Raw genomic sequence first — 18,945 nt, 5'->3', positions numbered from 1 at the left:
GTAGAGAGTACGCTTAACTCGAGGCCATTGACATATGAGTACAGTGAAGTGGACGAGGAAGTGCTAACGCCGTCCCACCTTATCTACGGGAGAAGAATCAAAACCCTGCCTGATGAAATCGTAGAACCGGACGACGCTTTGAATCACGAAAGCTCTTCCGCAAGGTTTAAATACCTCAGCACCAAATTAGCTCACTTTTGGAACCGGTGGCGAAAGGAGTATTTGGCGAATTTGCGAGAATTTCATAGAAACAAACTAGGCAGGCCAGAGAGAATCGTACAAGTAGGAGATGTAGTTGTAGTATACGAAGAGGATAGGAAACGGGGGGAGTGGAAATTGGGCGTAGTAGAAAGTCTAGTGACAGGGAGAGACAGCATAGTTAGAGGAGCTCAGGTCAGAGTTATTACAAAGGGGAAACCGGTTCACCTCTCCAGGCCTGTGCAAAAGCTTTATCCTCTAGAGATTCGGAGTGAAGGGGAGGGAACACGGACTACAAATACCCGAAATCAAGTTGTTGAAGTGCCCACAAGAAATACCCCTCGTAGAAGCGCGGCTTTAGATTCAACATGGAAAACGCAACTTATGCTTGACTCGTAGACGAGTCAAGGGAGGGAGTGTGTTGTGAAACATATGCTTGCATAATCAGGTGATAGATAGGAATAATAATGATTGATTGTAACAAGGAGTAAGCGGCAAATTAGGAAGAATCGTGGGAATATCCGGTAACGTGGGTGAATGTGTAAACAGTTCGTGTCATGAATACAGGGTGTGACCGACATTTAATTGCATTAGTCTCGGTTAATTAAAATAAGTACAATGGACTTGTAATGTACCAAAGGGGTGTGTACTTCCGGAAAGGATAGATAAATAAGAACAGTATTGTAAGAGTAGATTAGATTGCACAAGATTGTAAGACTGAAAGATTGTGAAAGTTTGAAGGATTGTAGAACGGATCGCGAATAAAGGAACGTGAAAGATACAGTCCTCAGTTTTGTTTAGTGGACCAGCGGATCGCGGAGATTTTCGGAGAGATTTCCGCAACACTGCATCTTGCGAGCACATTCAAGTATAGTTTACTTTCTAAGATTTCTTCCAAGACCTTTTGTCCTTGATTAGGTTAACCGGATGAAAGAATCATAATTCCGTTACATCAATTCTTCTGTTTGTTCCTCCTCCTCATAGGCCATTTCCGGGTTGCTTTGAACCTCATTGTCAAAGTGAAACTTCCTGCATAGTTTTTATTATGGAAATTAGCTTTTATTCATACGCAAACAAAACTACTTTTCATTTCAAAACCCGTCCACGAAACCTTTCTTTCATAACAGGGTTCAAATCAATGTGGGAATCACCTACTATCACCAGAAAATCACAGAGAAACATTTTGTTGCAGCATACGCCATAGATGCAGGTGGAAAGCTGATTATTGGACAAGACCAGGACAGAGTCGGCGGGGGTTTTTCCACAGAAGACAGCTTTAAAGGTGAAATGACGGGAATCAACATCTGGGATCACGTGTTAAGTGCTGCAGACATATCGAAGTTGGCCGAGTCATGTTCTGCTGGAGAGGGGAATGTTAAGAGCATGGCTGACTTGGGTGAAGATAAACTCAGAGGGGACGCGAAGATGATTCGCTGCGACTGCCAACCACGTTCCGATTGAATTTATGTCAAATTCCGGGTTGTTAGTAATAGAGGTGATGGGATTGCTATATGACCACCATGGAAATAATGATGAAGTTTACATGTCATTCATGTCATGGCAAATTTGGTAAAATTATACATATAAGGTGATGGGACTGTTGTACACCTAATCTGATATCATGGCCAACATCGACATAATATTTGATATTTGCGTGTATAACCAAGGAAATAAATGACTTAACTTGACTTATTGTTCCAATGTTACTTTTACTTAATAATAGGGAGCTTAAGCAACGACGACGGCAACGGCAACGTAAACGTCACCTGAAAATATATCTTTATTTCATTTCTGCTACTTTGCGATTTATTTCAACTCGCTCAACTTTTACAAAAATGGCGAACTATCCAGGAACCAAATTGGTAGGAGTGGCGTACAAGTTAAGAAAGAAAATGAAAAATTCACCGTCGTGCGTTCACGTTTTCCACAAAACCTGAAGTGTGGTCATTTAATATTGTTGTTTTGCAGAGGACGGCAAAGAAATATACCAAAATGTAAAACGCATGTGCAGAGCGATTGTTTTTGCCCATTAATCCTATTGTTTTGCGGCGTTATCGTTGCCGTTGCCGTGGTCGTTGCTTAAGCTCCCTAATATAGCCTGGTGAATATATCAGGAATCCTTTAGAGATTAATCTGATAAAGTGGTGATAGTCATCGCGTCCGTCAAATACCACGAAGGTCACGAAGTAACGACACACCACAACAGAACGTAACATCTTCAGACTACAGACTATTGGCTGCAGAATATTAAACGTTCATGCAAAGAATCAACAAAGGCCCTCCATAATAAATAGATTTGCAAACTCAGCTGGTTTGGTGTAAATTCTGCGGTTTATACCGATATGAAAACGGGAAGTAATAAGTGAACCTCAAATGACTCCACAGAGACAGATGTACCGGCGAAAGACCCTTGTAGCTGGGGCATCGGCGTACAGGAAAAATTTTGGTTGGGGAGGGGGGGGGGGGGGGGGGGGGAAGCTGAACACAATTTACCCGAATAAAACTTGTTGGTCACAGATGCACAAGATAATTCTTTCGTGACGTCAAGTTTTCTTCGCCATACCGTGAGAGCACGGGCGTTCAAAATAGTGCAAATATTTTCGATAAATCGGGATCAACATTTCTAAAATACAAAACCATGAAGTGAGAGATAAAACGTACCCATTTGAGCTCTAACAGAAGTATAAAGAACGGTTACTTCGAGACCCAAATATGTCAATAATCCTTTGCATGTCATTCTGCATTGTTTTGTTTGCATACTTTCTTTCAATGTTAACAACGGCGATACTGCTAAGTCGGTCTTGACCCAATTGTGGATCTTAAAAATGTCTTGATGCGGCGAAGGGCGCTGAAAGCCCTTTCAGGAGAGCACAAGGTTGCAGGAATTGTGGCCAGGATGGAGGCAACTTTATATAGAACAGGTAAAATGTCATGGAGACCATTTTGATGCATGGTCTTTACCATCATGGCTGCGTTTTTTCTCTGGCATGGGTCCACGCAGTCGTAGTTTACAAAGATTGACTTCTCACTTGATAGCATTTCACTATCCACGCCATAGAAATTTGATACAGTTTGGATGTTGCTGATGCTTGGAGAACGGCTGAATACGATTTCGCCCCAATGCGCACAAAACCTCCTGGTCATTGCCCTCAAACCTTGATTGAAGTTCACTGACGACTTTGTCAATACTTGTGTAATAAACTGTGATACGAAAGTGGTCTTTTACCGTCTGTTGTGAGCTGTCGTTCGCTGCAGCAGGTGTCTCACCAGTAAGGCCCTGAAGACGGCCTGCGAGGCACCTTGGCATATCTGAAGGTAAATTTCGTACCCTTCATTCCTATTCTGATTTTTTGCGCTATAACATCAGCATATGACCATATCTGAGTGAAGCTCTATTCATTGCGACAATTGCTCATTGTCTTAACGACAGCATCAGCAGTCTTCTTGGCAGTGATGACATCCATCTGTTCTCCCTGTAGATTTCTGCTCAAATTATCAGTGTTGGATAAGATGAGCGTCAAAACCATCAAGCCATAGACAAACTCAAAGTCACAAATTGAGTGGAGAAGCGAATTACTTTCGTTGTAGGTCTTGGGATCGCGATCCGTTGATAAAGTGACCAGGGCTTCCATTATACTCGGCACTTGCTCTAGCACGGCCCTCACTGCCGCCCAGCGACAGTGACGTCAGCCGGGGAACCGGGTTGTTTCTTCGTTGGTGATCATCTACCCACGCAAAAACTTCACCTTTCTCCTGTTAATTTATTACGAGTGAGAAATGTCATAGAGTAGTTCAAATTCTGGGTGTTCAATTGATTCAGAAGCCTTAGATTATATTACTCACTACGACATTGAGTCGTTCCAGTACACTTTGTCCATGTCCATGTCTCAGGCAGATAGGCAAGCTCGCAAACTCCGCTGACGAGCTACGAATACCGCTCTTTTCCTAAGATCAGCTCTGCTTCGCTAATATCGCCGCATTTTGATTAATGACAGCTCGTCAAATGCGCCGGTATATTTGAGTTGCTTTCAGAAAGCAAAACAAAGCTCTCCTTGTCTCTGCTGGATCCACAACGAGTCTGTAATTTTTCGTGCTAGGAACAACTGGATAGAATAGCAGGCATTTTTTAATTAATGTCGACTTTTCGGAATGTGCTGGGGGGTTTTGCCAAAACATTCAAATGGGTTTTAATTCAGTAAGACTGAAATGAGCAACGGCGTCTTGATACGTTTATAAATAAACACTGCGCGGCGGGCACAAAACGTAAAGAAACCAGTTCACATACTATATAAAGAGAGAGAAAGGAACTTTTTCCCCAGCTAATTCTTTAAATTGAGCGTAGATTGAATATTGAATTATTTATAATTAGGCCGGGATTTTTTCATACTCAAGAAGAAGGCATGAAAGGTGGAAGAAATGTGGCCGCGTGCTGAATTTTTTTTAGGACGCAGGACGGTATTGAAGCTTAGATCCGTCATCATCATCTATACGAGTTTACTGATAAAATACCCGTCCCCTGATCGTAATAGGCCTTATCATGGTTTTCGACGCCATTTTGACGAGTAGGCAAACAGGCTCGAAATAACAGTGTTTGTATGGAAATCCGATGTCAAATAATTTTCATAAAATATCGCTTCTGAAAAATTCATGAATTGGAAACTTTTGGCAATAGGAAAAGGATTCTAAGAAAAAAATTGGAGAGATGTAGCTGTGCCAGAAAGCGTCCAGTCGTGTTTTGACCTTTCCATACATTTGTCTGTTTAATAGCGAACCAGCCGTGAACTGCTCTGAAAATAGCTCGCGGGAAAAAAATACAGGGAAATGTATGGAAAGTTCACACGACTGGACGCTTTCTGGCACAACTATACATCCCTCCAATTTTTTTCTTAAACTCCTTTTCCTATTGCCAAAAGTTTCCAATTCATGAATTTTTCCGACGCGATGTTTTATTAAAATTATTTGACATCGGATTTCCATACAAACACTGTTATTTCAAGCCTGTTTGCCTTCTCCTCAAAATGGCGTCGAAAACTGTGATAAGGCCTATTACTCGCGCAACCATTTTACTCAAAGTCCGGTGGTCGCAAAATGTATTTGCTTCGAAAATTTGTCTGGGATTTTTTTTACATCAAGTCTCAAAACAAAACAAGTGATTAAAGTTTGAGGTCATAAATTAGAAACTAAAGGAAAATTGCAATATCTCCGACACGTTTGCGACTACAAGATGTTAAGGTAGTAGCCAGAAATTGAAAGAGCATGGTAAATTTTGAAACCCTCGACGTTCGTATCGATCTGCGATTTTATAGTGGTAGGAATGTTATGAAAAATTAAAAGGATTTGTATAAGGAAGAGTTGCCGAAAGAATTCAGTCGATTAAAAGTGCCTCAAAGTGCCGTTAAAAATACCAAGCAGTAACATCACAACGCAACGTTGTTAGATTTTAATAATAATAATAATAATAATAATAATAATAATAATAATAATAATAATAATAATAATAATAATAATAATAATGAAATATTTATATAGTGACAGTATCGTCGCAGTTTAAAGGCGCTTTATAAGAATAACTTAACAGAAAAATTAACTAAATTAAAGCTTATAGAGCTGGCCATCAAACTAAACCAAGAATTTTGAAATAAAATGAATTGCCGAAGTTTTAGCCCTGTTTTCTCGAATAAATTTTTCCACCTGGAGGAGCCACTTCAAAGAGCTAAAACTCAAAGGGAATTTGTTCGTTTGCCTTCAAATTTGGACAGTAGCTAGTTTAACATATAGTCAACAAAAACATGTCTACGAATTTTTTCTTTCGAAATATGTTTCCTCCGAGAGCGATTTTTGTACGATCACTCCACATTTTTTTCATCCTATTTCGAAAACGTTCTATAACTTTTTATTGCGATTGCATATGGCAAAACGCAGACACGTTTTTTTAGCGCTTTGGGTCCGGAGACTGAAGAGCAAATTAATTTAGCGAAAAACAAAATTTGCTTTGACTTGTAGCTTTAAAAAAGTAATTCGAACGCCCGGTTTTAGAGGTCCTAAGAAATTCGACAATTCATTTTATTTCAAAATTCTTGGTATAGTTTGATAGCCAGCTCTATAAGCTTTAATTTGGTATAGGAATTAAGGAATTAAGGTATCTACAGTTTAAACTGGACGCGCTACTTCGCTTGGACGCGAGACACCTCTGAAGGTATAGGGTAACCTTAACAGAAAAATGGACTAAAACGTTATTGAAATGCTTTTTGAAAACCAAAAGTTTTAAGTTTATTTTTAATCAAAGGCTCCTGTGAGCCAACTCGTGAATGCAGATGACACATCAGTAATTGAAATTTAGACGGCTACGGAAACTTCCTTGAAAGCTAAAAGAAATTATGTGTTTGCCCGATTATGTAACGAAAAATAACCATTCTTGTACTATGAAAATGATTGTCAAATTATTCTCTACAGATTGAATAAGCCGATTATTCTGATGCGCCGATTAAAAAAAATCACGTGTTTTTGTATTCAAAGTTCATAGAGGCACGCCATGTGCAGCTACGTCATGGAAATTCGTTTCCGATAATCTGGGGCTACTGGATTTTGCGATCGGGCTAGTGGATTCTGACCATCACTTGCCCGATGGGCAAGTGAAGTTTTTTTGGGAATTAAAATTACAAAATTACTGTAGGGCATACTTTTTTTAACTTCCAGGTAGATTTGTGTTTTTCAAGCCGATCTCACAAAGGGAAATCTGTTCAACAAAGTATCGCATTACATTTCATGCCCGACATGAATGCGTGAAATTTTTCCTTTGGAGTTCAGTCCACGCAATCCTCAAGTAAAAATAATGAAATGTGACAAGCTCTTGCTAAATAAGAATTATTTATCGACCGCGTCCTTTTGCTTTCCCATAAATTACAAGTTGTAAATTGCGAAAATGAAACATTTTTTCCCTTTGAAACCTCTATGAAAACTGACAACATCTTAAAGTGTTCATTTCACCAGAAATTTGCATGATTTTGTTTACGACGTCACTGATGCGTGGCATGGCACTTTCCGCTTTCTCACGCATTCTTTCTAACTAAAACGATTCAGTTAGTTCAATCGCGAAGGGTGAATAGGTTAAAAAATCGGTAAGGCCAACAATAAATAACGCCACCAGTGCTAAAGGTATAAAAAGCTCTAAAAAGCGTCTTGTTTATTCAAAGTCCATGCCGACAATTACTTTTAAATTAAATTATTTTTAATTCAATTATTTGTAAATTAAATTATTTTCAATTCTTAAGACACCGCATTTCGTGGAAAAAAACGAAAAAACCTATAACTTTGCTCAGATTTTAACAAAAATTCTCCATTCTTGCATTAAATGATCGTCAAATTATTCTCTACATATTAAATAAGAATCACCTGATGCGCCGTGAACAAAAAATGTTCGCGTGTTTTTTCCACTAATTAAATTTAAAACGCATTGACTGCGCACGCCCGAAAGTTAACGACAGAAACCGAACGACCAACCAAGCGCACAGTCAGCTATCGCTGTAACTCGTTCATTGCGCATGCGCGCATTCACGAGTTAAAACGTGCACTGAAGAACTGTTCCTGATATCAGATGGCATCGCGTTCCAAAGTGAGGGGGCTGCCACGGAGAAAGACCATGGTAGCTTTTTAAATGCCAACGGTCACAAACTTTCATTATATTCATACTCTTTCCATTTTCCGGTTTTTTTAAAGGCTGCATTTCATTCCTTTAACAAACGAGAACCAAGCGTTCAGTGTCTCCCAGCTACAACATACTACAAGGGTCTTTCGCCGGTACATCTGTCTCTGTGGTGTCATTTGAGGTTCACTTATATTAGTTCCCGTTTTCAGATCGGTATAAACTGCAGAATTTATACCAAACCAGCTGAGTTTGCAAATCTATTTATTATGAAGAGCCTTTGTTGATTCTTTGAACGTTATTTTGCAGCCAATAGTCTGTAGTCTGAAGATGTTGCGTTCTGTTGTGGTGTGTCGTTGCTTCGTGACCCTGTTCGTGGTATTTGACGGACGTGATGACTATCGCCATTTTATCAGATTATAGATCTCTAAAGGATTCCTGATATATTCACCAGGCTATATTAGGGAGCTTAAGCAACGACTACGGCAACGGCAACGATAACGCCGCAAAACAATAGGTTTAATGAGCAAAAACAATCGCTTTACACGTGCGTTTTACATTTTGGTACATTTCTTTGCCTTCCTCTGCAAAACAACAACGTGAAATGACCAAATTTTAGGTTTTCTCGAGAAACGCAAAATTTTCTTTATTTTTCCTTACTTTGACGTCGTTCATACTAATTTAGTTCCTGGAGAGTTCGCCAGCATTTTCCAAGTTAAACAAATTTAAATGATTGCGAAAGAGTTACAAAAACGAGCAGTTATATTTTTAAATGACGTTCTCGTTACCGTTGCCGTCCTCGTTTCTTAAACTCCCTAACAACGTGAAATGACCACATTTCATCAGGTTTTGTGGAAAACGTGAACACACGACGGTGAAGTTTTTATTTTCTTTCTTCTTTCTTAATATGTACGCCACTCCTACCAATTTGGTTCCTGGATAGTTCCGCACCATTTTTGTAAAAGTTGAGCGAGTTGAAATAATCGCGAAGTAGCACAAATGAAATAAAGATATATTTTCAGGTGACGTTTTCGTTGCCGTTGCCGTCGTCCTTGCTTAAGCTCCCTATTATTAAGTAAAAGTAACATTGCAACAACAAGTCAAGTTAAGTCTTTTATTTCCTTGGTTATACTCGCAAATATCAAATATTATTTCCATGTTGGCCATGATATTAGATTAGGTGTACAACAGTCCCATCACCTTGAATATATAATTTTACCAAATTTGCCATGACATGAATGACATGTAAACTTCAACATTATTTCCATGGTGGTCATATAGCAATCCCATCACCTCTATTACTAACAACCCGAAATTTGACATAAATTCAATCGGAACGTGGTTTGCAGTCGCAGCGAATCATCTTTGCTTCCCCTCTGAGTTTATCTTCATCGGCCAAGTCAGCCATGCTAATAACATTCCCCTCTCCAGCAGAACATGACTCTGCCAACTTCGATATGTCTGCAGCACTTAACACGTGATCCCAGATGTTGATTCCCGTCATTTCACCTTTGAAGCTGTCGTCCGTGGAAAAACCTCCTCCAAGTGAGTCCTGGTCTTGTCCAATAATCAGCTTTCCACCTGCATCTATGGTGAATGCTGAAACAAAATGTTTCTCTGTGATTTTCTGGTGATAGTAGGTGGGTGATTCCCGCATTGATTTGAACCCTGTTATGAAAGCAAGGTTTCGTGGACGGGTTTTGAAATGAAAATTAGTTTTGTTTGCGCATGAATAAAAGCTAATTTCCTTAAACAAAAACTTTGCAGGAAGTTTCACTTTGACAATGAGATTCAAAGTAACCCGGAAATGGCCTATTACACTAATAAGGAGGAGGAACAGGCGGAAGAATTGATGTAACGGAATTATGATAGTTTTATCCGGTTAACCTAATCAAGGACAAAGGGTCTTGGGACAAATCTTACAAAGTATGCTATACTTGAATGTGCTTGCGAGATGCAGGTAATTTGGTTATATGATAATGTCCAGTGTACTCGCAAGATGCGAGTCCTTTTTTTTATCTTCGCTTTAAACATCAGGTTAATGATAACATTACAAGAGTCGTTAAGGTGTTATGAGACATTAATAAGAGCAAATTTTTCATGTCTTCGAAGCTTAGCTTTAGAATAGCAAACCCAAGCGTAATGTCAAACTCTCGAAGGAGGAAAGAGACTGACAATTTCAAGCAATAAATAAACAAATGATTTAAGTAAATCACTAAAATGCTGAAAAAAAAAATGACAATAATTCTGTGTGACGTTTCTCCTCAGTTGGGGTGCATGGTTATAAGTAACTTAATTCTCTGTCACTGAAATCGCTCATCTTGTCGCGAAGCGCCGTGAAAATATTGATGATTGTAATGATGAATATGTTGTTATTAATGATGACAATGATCAAGAAAATTCCGATGATGATAATTATGATGGTAATATTAATGTTGTTGTTGATGATGAGTCTAATAATAACGAAGACATGGAATAATGCAATGATGATTATGGTCGTAGCGATAATTATAAGGATGCTGTTGTTGATGATGAGCATGTTGTTGTTGTTAGTTTTTTGTGGTAACAATGATCATAACAAGGAATAGTGCAATGATGATGATGATGATGTTAGCGATAGTGGTAAGGAAAATGGTAGTAATGTTGTCTTTTTGGATTTAATGATGATGATGATTATGATGATGATAGCAATTACCAGCTGAGTCAAGCCTCTTAATGCTCACTTCTATTTAAAGTGAGGCTCATTTATTTGCAAGTATATCATAAAGTAACTTACGATCCGTCAACGGCTGTGAAAATCTGCTTGCGCCATCCACATACACTTTGAATGCATCTCCCATGGTCACGCAAACATGATTCCACTCATTAAGGTTTATATTCACTGTGGTTCTGAAGATCGACATAAAAAAGTATAGTAATCTTGTAACTAAAGGAAAGACAGTCAGCTGGTATTTCTTTCAACACAATTATCACAGATATCCTGAATGTGATGTAATAAAGTTTTCTTATCTTCACCATTTTCTTTGAAGAATTGGTCTTGTAGCCTGGGTTGACAGTTAGTTGAACGAGCGCTTATTTTTTATGAATATTTGTATGCCTCTCAAACTCTCGTGGTTCGACTTGAAGACTAATTGATTGTTTCAGTATATACCGTGTGATGGCATTTGTGTTGTACGCAGCTTGGATTTTTGGACCAAGAGAACAAAATAAGAAAAAGGGAGAAAAAGGAAACGGAATAAGAAGAAATACAAAAATAACCCCATGCAGCTCATTAATGAAAGGTTGGTGGGGGATACCTTTAGCTTGTGGCCACCTTTATCTCAAACTTTCATATTGGGTTTTAAAGTACTGTTTCAAATAGAGAAAAGGTTCATTCACATCCGTAGTTTTTGGACTGGGAAATTGAGTTCATATTTTCCAACCACGGTAATGGTTTCCTTTGTTTTCTCTTTATGAAAACTTTGTAACTTTCTTAAAGTGTTCAGGTAACCATTTGCTCATTTGACTTTGTGTTTCCAAAATTATGACAGCTGTGGTATTTAAAATTTGGATTTGGATTGTAGTGTTATTTGTTGGTTTAATTATTTTCGAGTCCAAATGGACGGTTTTTAAGGTTTTGATTAAACCTAAAACCCCGAAAACGCCACCCTTAAGTACAAGTTAAGTACTACTTGAGCACGTCAAAAGTTGTACAAAAATCGCATGGGCAAACAGACCTTTAGAGTATGGGCCGATCAAGGAAGGCATATTTTTGGGGTTCATATGACAATAACATATATATTGCAATGTACTAAAACGCTTACTCGTATCTTTTGTTGTCCTGATAGACTCTTATGTTTCCGTTGTCGACCATCAATATTAGGAATTCATTGTGGTATTGACTGGTGGCATAACTGATAAAGCTCCCTCGACCTTCAGCGGATTTTAGCCACAGGCATGCGGTTACAGCTGTCACTGCCTTGTTGAACGTGCCATCGTCAATGTAATCACTTGTCCCCTTTTTTGGGAAAAGGAAGCCGTTCGGTGGTTTTTCACAAGCTGTAGATAAAGGTTTTATGAAGTTTTGAATCATAGAATAAAAAAGGCACCATATAATAATTATCTATAGAGAGCAGACTAATTACTACGTAGAGCATTCTGAACAATTACTTGATGATGCTGAGCCGCCTTCATTTTCCTTTCCTTCAAAGCTCTCAAGCTTTTATAAATGATTTAAAATAGTTGCTTCTAGAATATAGGGAGTCGCAGTACTAAGCACGGGTTGGTTGAGTGGCTGTGAAAAATTCTGACTTTGATATAAAGCACATTTTTAGAGAACGCAAGTGTGCTCATTGCTACGATTAAACCTGGTCTACGAGTATTGAATTTCCAGCATTTTGATTGCCTAAAAACAGCAGGCTATTTGGTCATAACCAAGCTCCGAGGCTCGTTACTTTGCTACGCCCAAAAATAGTCAATAAAGTGAAGTAAGAATTTGAAGCAATTAATGGTAGGAAAATGTCCCTGCAGTCTGTGGCTTATCAGTCTCAGAGGCTCCCCTCATTCAAAGCTCCCAAATACGATGTTGTTTGTCATTTGCAGTTTAAAATTATTCTGTGCGGTAAACGACTATGATAAATAATAATAATTTTTATTGAGGAGACTTTTTTTAACAATGTTTTTTGTGAGTCATTTCAAGAAGCCCATCCATGTGTCATAAGCTGCAGGTTATTTGTCTCATTTCTCCCTTCAGTTACGTTGTTGTTCAGCTTCAATTGAATAATCTGTTCCAGTTAAACATAACAAGTTTTAAATACGTCTTCATTTCGATCCGAAAATATGGCTCCCTGGTGTAAATTATGGATTCCAAACTTGCCTTATTCAACTGTCATTGACACTTGTAGATTTTTGGAATCTAACTACTTTACGATCAATGGAGTTAATTTTCAAACAGCAATATAGTTACGAAGGAGAGTGAACTGGAGAAAAAAGTGTCATTATTTATACTTTTGCGCTAAGTGGTCCCCTGCATCCGAAGGTCATTGCAAAATTTTTCTGGTCATACCGTATCAACAGAGTTCCTTTTTAAGGTGCTCTCTGAGACAATCCCAGTAAAACTAAATAACACGAAACTCTTACGTTTGCATTCCTCGATGGCTTCCAGTCTTGCTTCCAGGTCGTCTACCCTGGCTTTCAGTGCTTTCAATCGACCTTTTTTTCCCCCTGCAACAGGCTTGGCCTGTTCCATCAGGGTAAACAGCGCCATTAAACCAAGAAGAAACGCGAATTTAAGACCGGCCATGTCTGAGGAATACAAAAGATCAAGAAGACGGAGATTAGATGGGAAATGATGTGAACCAGCCTGCAATAAAAAAATATTTTCCTATAGACCATACTTGTGTCTAAGCTCAGATGACAACAAACGCCTTGATAGGAGACCTCGTAATGCCGATCTTTTCAAGTGGTTTAAAAGAGATAGTATGGAGTAGCAGTTTTTGTAGAAAGGAGCAGCTCGGCGGAATATTTAAAGTGCCTATGAAATGATTTTTATTGGATCTTCATGGACATTTTTACCGTAGTTTGTCTCAACTTAGAGGGTTTTAAAGCAACGCGAATTCTTTTGTTTTTTTTCAGTAGTTGCTCTCAAAAGTGGATCGATTTACAGCGCACCGAGACAATTACAGTTTAGCGAGTGTTACGTAAGAAAGTTGACCTGCGGTGTTGCAGGGTTCATGGGCAACAAGAGAACTAAAAGAGATACCAATGACATTTTCGGTATTCTGGAACCATAGGAGACTGCGAAAAAAAAAAGACACCTTTACACATAATGTATGACCTTTGCATTTGTCTCTTCACGGAATATCAGTGCAAATTTGTATATAAACATCAAGGATTTTGCTGCATTATATGTTCAAGTTTGCGTTCTCAACTCATTGTGTGCTTGAAGCGAACTTTGTCCGAAAATCAAACGTAATAATTTTACCATACGCAAACTATCACTTGAAATACACGGTATGCATCCTTACTACAAACCAGGTACTAAAATCGGCCACTACGAAGGATTAGTAGATATTTCCGGTACTCTAAGTGGAGACAATAACTTTAAAGCAATTTGAATTATAACATAGCGCGCGTGCACCCTAATCTAATTCCTATTGGCGTCATCATGGTCCATTTCTCAACATACGCACGGCCGTGCGTCCATTCGATGACGCGTGCAAGTCAATGGTGAAAGCATGCGCGCGCCATCTTTTAAAAAACTTTTTTACGGAGAGACGACATCATAAAAATGTATATTTATAAGAGCTTGTCGAAGTTTAATGAAACATTAAGATTAAACCGACAAGAAAAACCATTTCACCTTTTTTTGTACCGAGAATTTTAAAATATAGGTTATCAGGAACAAAACCTGTTTTCCAGGAATCATTTACTTTATTTTCACTATGTTATAAAAGAATTGGTTCATGCTTTTAGCAGTGAGTATATCGAGTTATGGATGCACTTAGGAAGTTTGGAGAGCACTCAAGAAGCTAGAGTTGCTCTCGGCTACGCCTCGAGCAACTCTTACGCTTCTCTCGTGCTCTCCAAACTTCCCGCGTGCATCCATAACTCGATATACGCATGCTAAGCATGAACCAATTCTTAAATGTTCAAAGATTGACTTTCTCCTCAAAATTTTCTCAGAAAAATCCTTAAAAATACAGTTTGCAAAAGGCCAAACAGATGTTTTCAAAATACGTTGAAGAGCGCTGGCCCATCGAAAACATTACCCCACTATTCCTTAAAGACTCCGAAAAAAGATGCGGGTTTGAGCAAAGCAACACCGGCTTACACAGAACGGTTTCATAAAAATAATCAAAGCGGTATTGTAAACCGAAGAAACCTTTGCTCTCTAGCGCTGTATCATTAGATTGAAGCTTTAGAGCATTGTAGATCTACCAAAGTTACTCCTTTCATTTAAACGAAATTGAAACCATTCAAAGGAGATTGTTACAATTCTCTGTATTAGTTCTATTAAAATCTCTCCAATTAAATAGACTTCTTAGGACAAAAAATAAATGACCATACATGTTTCTCAGTGGTGAGAAAATGATGAGATCAAAGTAAGTGAGGCGGTTGATAAATCCGACAGTCTTGAAATTTTACTACAGACGGACTATGATACGTACAATTTATCTATAGCCATCATTTTCTCAATTTCGTGTCTTCCTTGTAGCTTTGTAAAACAATGAGTGAGGTTCCGAGACACCTCCGAAACGGCTTCATAGAGGAATTGACGCAAAGCTGGACAGCTGAAGAAACAAGTACGCAGAACCCATGAAATTCGTCTAAAATATATGACTGGAACCAACTGCTATATTCTACTCTTGTGATGATCTGTAGATTAAGATGATTGCTCTGATTACTGAGGATAAATTGAAAGAACCTTTCAAGCTGTAGCACTCACCTTGAGTCAGTACAGGCAACTCTTCTGAACAGATAGTCTGCTACTCTGAACTGATAGCTTTGTTGCTGATCCGCGGTATAAAGTCATTATGAAATTAACATTAGGTGGAAACAAATAAATCAATTAACCAATCAATCCAGTTTCAAGAATTGCCAAGGTTAGACGTACAGTTGGAAACAATTTAAATGATGGGTGGTCGCCTATGGCATATTTGGTGCATTTTTAATGTTTCAAGAAATGGTGATATTTCTTTCGAAAAATAGTTGGGTAAGTTGATTTTTTCTAACGTAAACAGTCACTTTTTGCCAAGGGAAATTAATATCAGTTAATATCTGCTCAACCTATAATTACTTTGAAGAAACTGAAATTTCAATATTGTTTTTAAAATTAAGCAAGGGCGGAATCGGGAACTTTCTATAGCACGGGTTTATGCAAATAACAGGCGAAAGAAAACAAATTACACATTTTGCGACAATGGTTTACCTTGTCAATGTTTTACACATGAAATCCTTTCCAGGAAATTTTTTTTCAAAGAAAATGCATCTTTAAAAGATACTTTTTGTGCGTCAGCAGTCAAGTCAAGAACCATAATCCATATTAAAATATTGAAACAACATGAAGTAGTTATATTACTGAGGAGTTCTGTTCCTTGATACATCAAACAAGAGATGTACTAAGTAGGGCCACTTATGCACGGCAACCGTTTACACAATGAATGGTTTAAAAATTATTTGATAACGGTTTTGTAAAAAGACCATGTTCTCTGGCGCCACATAAATAAATTTACTTAATTCGTATAGAGTGTGTGCACGGCGACCATGTTGGAGGACTAAAACAATAGAAGATATTTGCATAAAAATAGAATATATTTCCCAAAGGAAAATCATTGGATTGTTTCGGTCCTCCAACCTGGCCGTCGTGCACACACTCTATTCATCTGAGCTTTAACTGTTACCACACGTGAGAATTACATTTTAATAAGCGCTCCGTTGGTAAACACAACATCAATTTGCATTTGAAAGAGACAGCTAAAACTTTTACATGCATGGGAATTAAAGGGGAAGTATCATGGGGTTTTTGACCTCTTCTGTTAAAAATGGTGAAATAGTTATAAGACCTTCACTTTGCTACAAAATAGTTCTAGAACAACGAGAGGAGAGAAATTAGCTCAATTCTTGACAGGAACAACTCGTACTCTGTTCTAGCGCAATTTTGGAAATAAAAAGACGAAAACTTGAAAAAAATTAGCCTAATATTTTTCAAGTTTCAATCCATTCCGTCCTACTCTGTATCTGGCCAGAGGCACTAATCGACAGTTTTATTGCACTGGGGTGATAATTTATAACAAAACTAGACAATTATTTTTTTGTTTCTGTCTTCATACAAACATTTTTTGGGTTTTGAAATGACATCAAATTTTCGTGATACTTCCCCTTTAAGTTTTAATAAGCTCAGCGTTGGTAAACACAACATCAATTTGCATTTGAAAGAGAGAGCTAAAACTTTTACATGCGTGGAAATTAAATTCTAATAAGCGCTCCGTTGGTAAACACGACATCAATTTGCATGAAAAAGAGAGGTTTTATGACGCAGCGAAAATTATAAGAACTAAATTCAGAGCGCTGGATGCATTCAACCGTAGCTGATTTTGAAGGATGTCTCTCATGTGATTTTCCAGAAACAAAGGAATGCTTAACCAATGTTTAGCACTTGGTCATACCCACTCAGCCAATCAGTGCCCAGTATTTGTGTGCCCTTTATCCCATAAACTGTCTTAAATTATGCAGTATGCTCTATATAGAGCATACTAATGAAAAAATAATGCATACTAATAAGTATATGGAGCACGGGTACAGGTACGGGTACGGCTTGCCTTCACCTCTCATAACTTCCAATATGAATCTTGTAAGCCAGTAATTTACCTCTTCCACTATAGTGGTGCCCAAATCAACTGGAACGGGACTCATCTCCAAGGGTTTCAATTTGTGTGTTTCGGTATTCTCGGTAGGCTCGGTAGAAATTTACCGATCACGTCGTAATCTGTTGACTTTTCTTTGAAATTCTGTCTCTTTCTCTTTGCTCAATTTCGTTCACTGTGGCAGGCTTTTAGAAACGTGCACCTTTATCGAATTCATCCCCCAAGCACTCGGAATTGTCTACGCTCTTAAAAGCAAGTAACTCTTGAGTGGCAAGGACGGGCACAAGTTACTCGAGCTCTGTGTACTAGCTCATACATAGCCGGAGCAAATGAGCCACCAAAACAACAAAGAATAAACAAAGCTTAAGAGAAAGGAAAAAAGCATTATTATTTGTAAAATTCTGCCAACATTACGGCGACATGCAAAACAAAATAACAACGTGATTCCCAAGTGTGAATGATACAATTAAAATACACTCATAAATAGAATCTGCATAAAATGTGGTTTCTTCGCGGATGCGAACATGCTCTAAGACGGTTTCGGGTACGCCCTTGTAGCCTTCTATCTATGCTCGAGGTACTATATCCCATAGAACACTCGCGTTCATTGCCTAACCCTTACATATCTTCGCTATTTTAAAAGAAAAACTTGGCCTTTTTTAAACTAATTATTTTAAGGTGCTCTTGTTAGCAGTATCAATGATTTGAACTAGCGTTAGCTGGCCTTTGTTATGGGGAAATTTACATTGGAATTTACATTGAGTTGAATTCAGCAAGAAATCAATCGAAGATAGTAAAATGGATCCAAACAATGATTACTTGGTTGTACTATTGGTGTACATGGGAAAATGTAATTGAATAGAATTAAACTAAAAACTCGGTCGAAATAGTGAAATCAAGTTCAAACAATTGAGTGCTAAAATGTACTATTTTTAATACAATAGGCCGTCACTTGTCACTTGGCCGTCACTTGTGTTTAATTTTAGTTCTTTTTATTTGCATATTTACTCTTGTTTTGACTTTTTGTTTGATTTGAAGTATTGCTGAACTGTGATCGTTTAACTAAGATTCTATATTTCTCTATACCTAGGTTTTGTTAAATTGATTCTGTAGTTACAGCAGACCTCTTGTATTTATCTCTACACAATGAAACAGAGACCCTCGTAGTTTTGTATATCTTAGCTCTAAGCCTTTTTGCGTTTTTGAATAGAATTTCCTTGCGTATCCGATCATATAGTAGAACAGACGTTCCATATATTTTGTAACTGTTTCCAGTTTGATTAGCTTTCGCGACAATATAAATGTTCACCGTAGTTCAATTATTTCATTTTGAATAGCTCCGCTAGTTACAAATATACCCTGCTTGTAATTGTTAAGTTGATTCTATGAGTTGGGATTAAACTGTGTGGATCGCAGTTCTGTCTTGATCATTGCTGTCCTTCAAAGTCCAGTCGTAGCAGACCCGAAAGTATCAGGAATTTGTAACGAGATTCCGTTTTCGCAGGCTTAGCGAGTTGCCGAGATAAGTTTTCCCCGACTTTTAAGTGAGTTAATTTTCCCGCCGTTGTACCGCAAAGGTTACAGTTTCCCTACTCGACGCTTGGAGTGGAAAAACCTATCGTCACAGCGGTGGAGAATCCGGGCAGCCTCGACTGGATCAGTTTGGAGGCCCGTCATCAAGGATAGCTGAAATCCGCGTTGGTTACTCACTCAAGATGTAAATCCCTTGGAGCGAGAAGAGAGAAGTCGCCCAAGTACGTG

At 38.3% G+C, this 18,945-nt stretch overlaps 3 protein-coding genes across 3 annotated transcripts in view; 2 read left to right on the top strand and 1 right to left on the bottom strand.

Moving 5' to 3' along the window:
• LOC146469587 (uncharacterized) overlaps nucleotides 1-981 on the top strand; it is a 3,930-nt gene extending 2,949 nt beyond the window's left edge. The window contains exon 1 of the mRNA XM_085123226.1: nucleotides 1-981. This exon is cut by the window's left edge and continues 2,949 nt beyond it. The gene's annotated coding sequence lies outside the window, so the exon portion shown is untranslated.
• The window catches only part of LOC146469586 (neuronal pentraxin-2-like), a 9,163-nt gene extending 7,277 nt beyond the window's left edge, over nucleotides 1-1,886 (top strand). The window contains exon 3 of the mRNA XM_085123118.1: nucleotides 1,391-1,886. Coding sequence (XP_084979244.1) covers nucleotides 1,391-1,659 — 269 coding nt within the window. The 3' untranslated portion in view covers nucleotides 1,660-1,886. The remainder of the gene's footprint in view (nucleotides 1-1,390) is intronic.
• A 7,060-nt stretch (nucleotides 1,887-8,946) lies between these two features.
• Nucleotides 8,947-15,290, bottom strand: LOC146469585 (neuronal pentraxin-1-like). The gene is made up of 5 exons (XM_085123096.1): nucleotides 15,267-15,290; nucleotides 12,959-13,123; nucleotides 11,644-11,878; nucleotides 10,617-10,729; nucleotides 8,947-9,439 (listed from the first exon to the last, which is right to left on the bottom strand). The coding sequence occupies exons 2-5, from the start codon at nucleotides 13,119-13,121 to the stop codon at nucleotides 9,168-9,170; spliced, it is 783 nt and encodes a 260-aa protein (XP_084979222.1). The 5' UTR covers nucleotides 13,122-13,123; nucleotides 15,267-15,290; the 3' UTR covers nucleotides 8,947-9,167.
• Between the last annotated feature and the right edge of the window lie 3,655 nt (nucleotides 15,291-18,945).

The sequence above is a fragment of the Pavona decussata genome, unplaced genomic scaffold, assembly GCF_977016875.1.
Source record: "Pavona decussata unplaced genomic scaffold, jaPavDecu1.1 SCAFFOLD_122, whole genome shotgun sequence".
Lineage (NCBI taxonomy): Eukaryota > Metazoa > Cnidaria > Anthozoa > Scleractinia > Agariciidae > Pavona > Pavona decussata.
The sequence above is the reverse complement of the archived record's forward strand: the minus strand, read 5'-3'. Positions and strand labels throughout refer to the sequence as shown.

Excerpts from the sequence above, each read along its gene's own strand:
- LOC146469585 (XM_085123096.1), bottom strand. The coding sequence starts at position 13,121 with ATGGCCGGTCTTAAATTCGCGTTTCTTCTTGGTTTAATGGCGCTGTTT. Across the intron at positions 10,730-11,643 it reads CAGGACAACAAAAGATACGA|AACCACAGTGAATATAAACC; the intron begins GTAAGCGTTTTA and ends GTCGATCTTCAG. Across the intron at positions 9,440-10,616 it reads TTCACAGCCGTTGACGGATC|CATTCACCATAGATGCAGGT; the intron begins GTAAGTTACTTT and ends ATTTTGTTTCAG.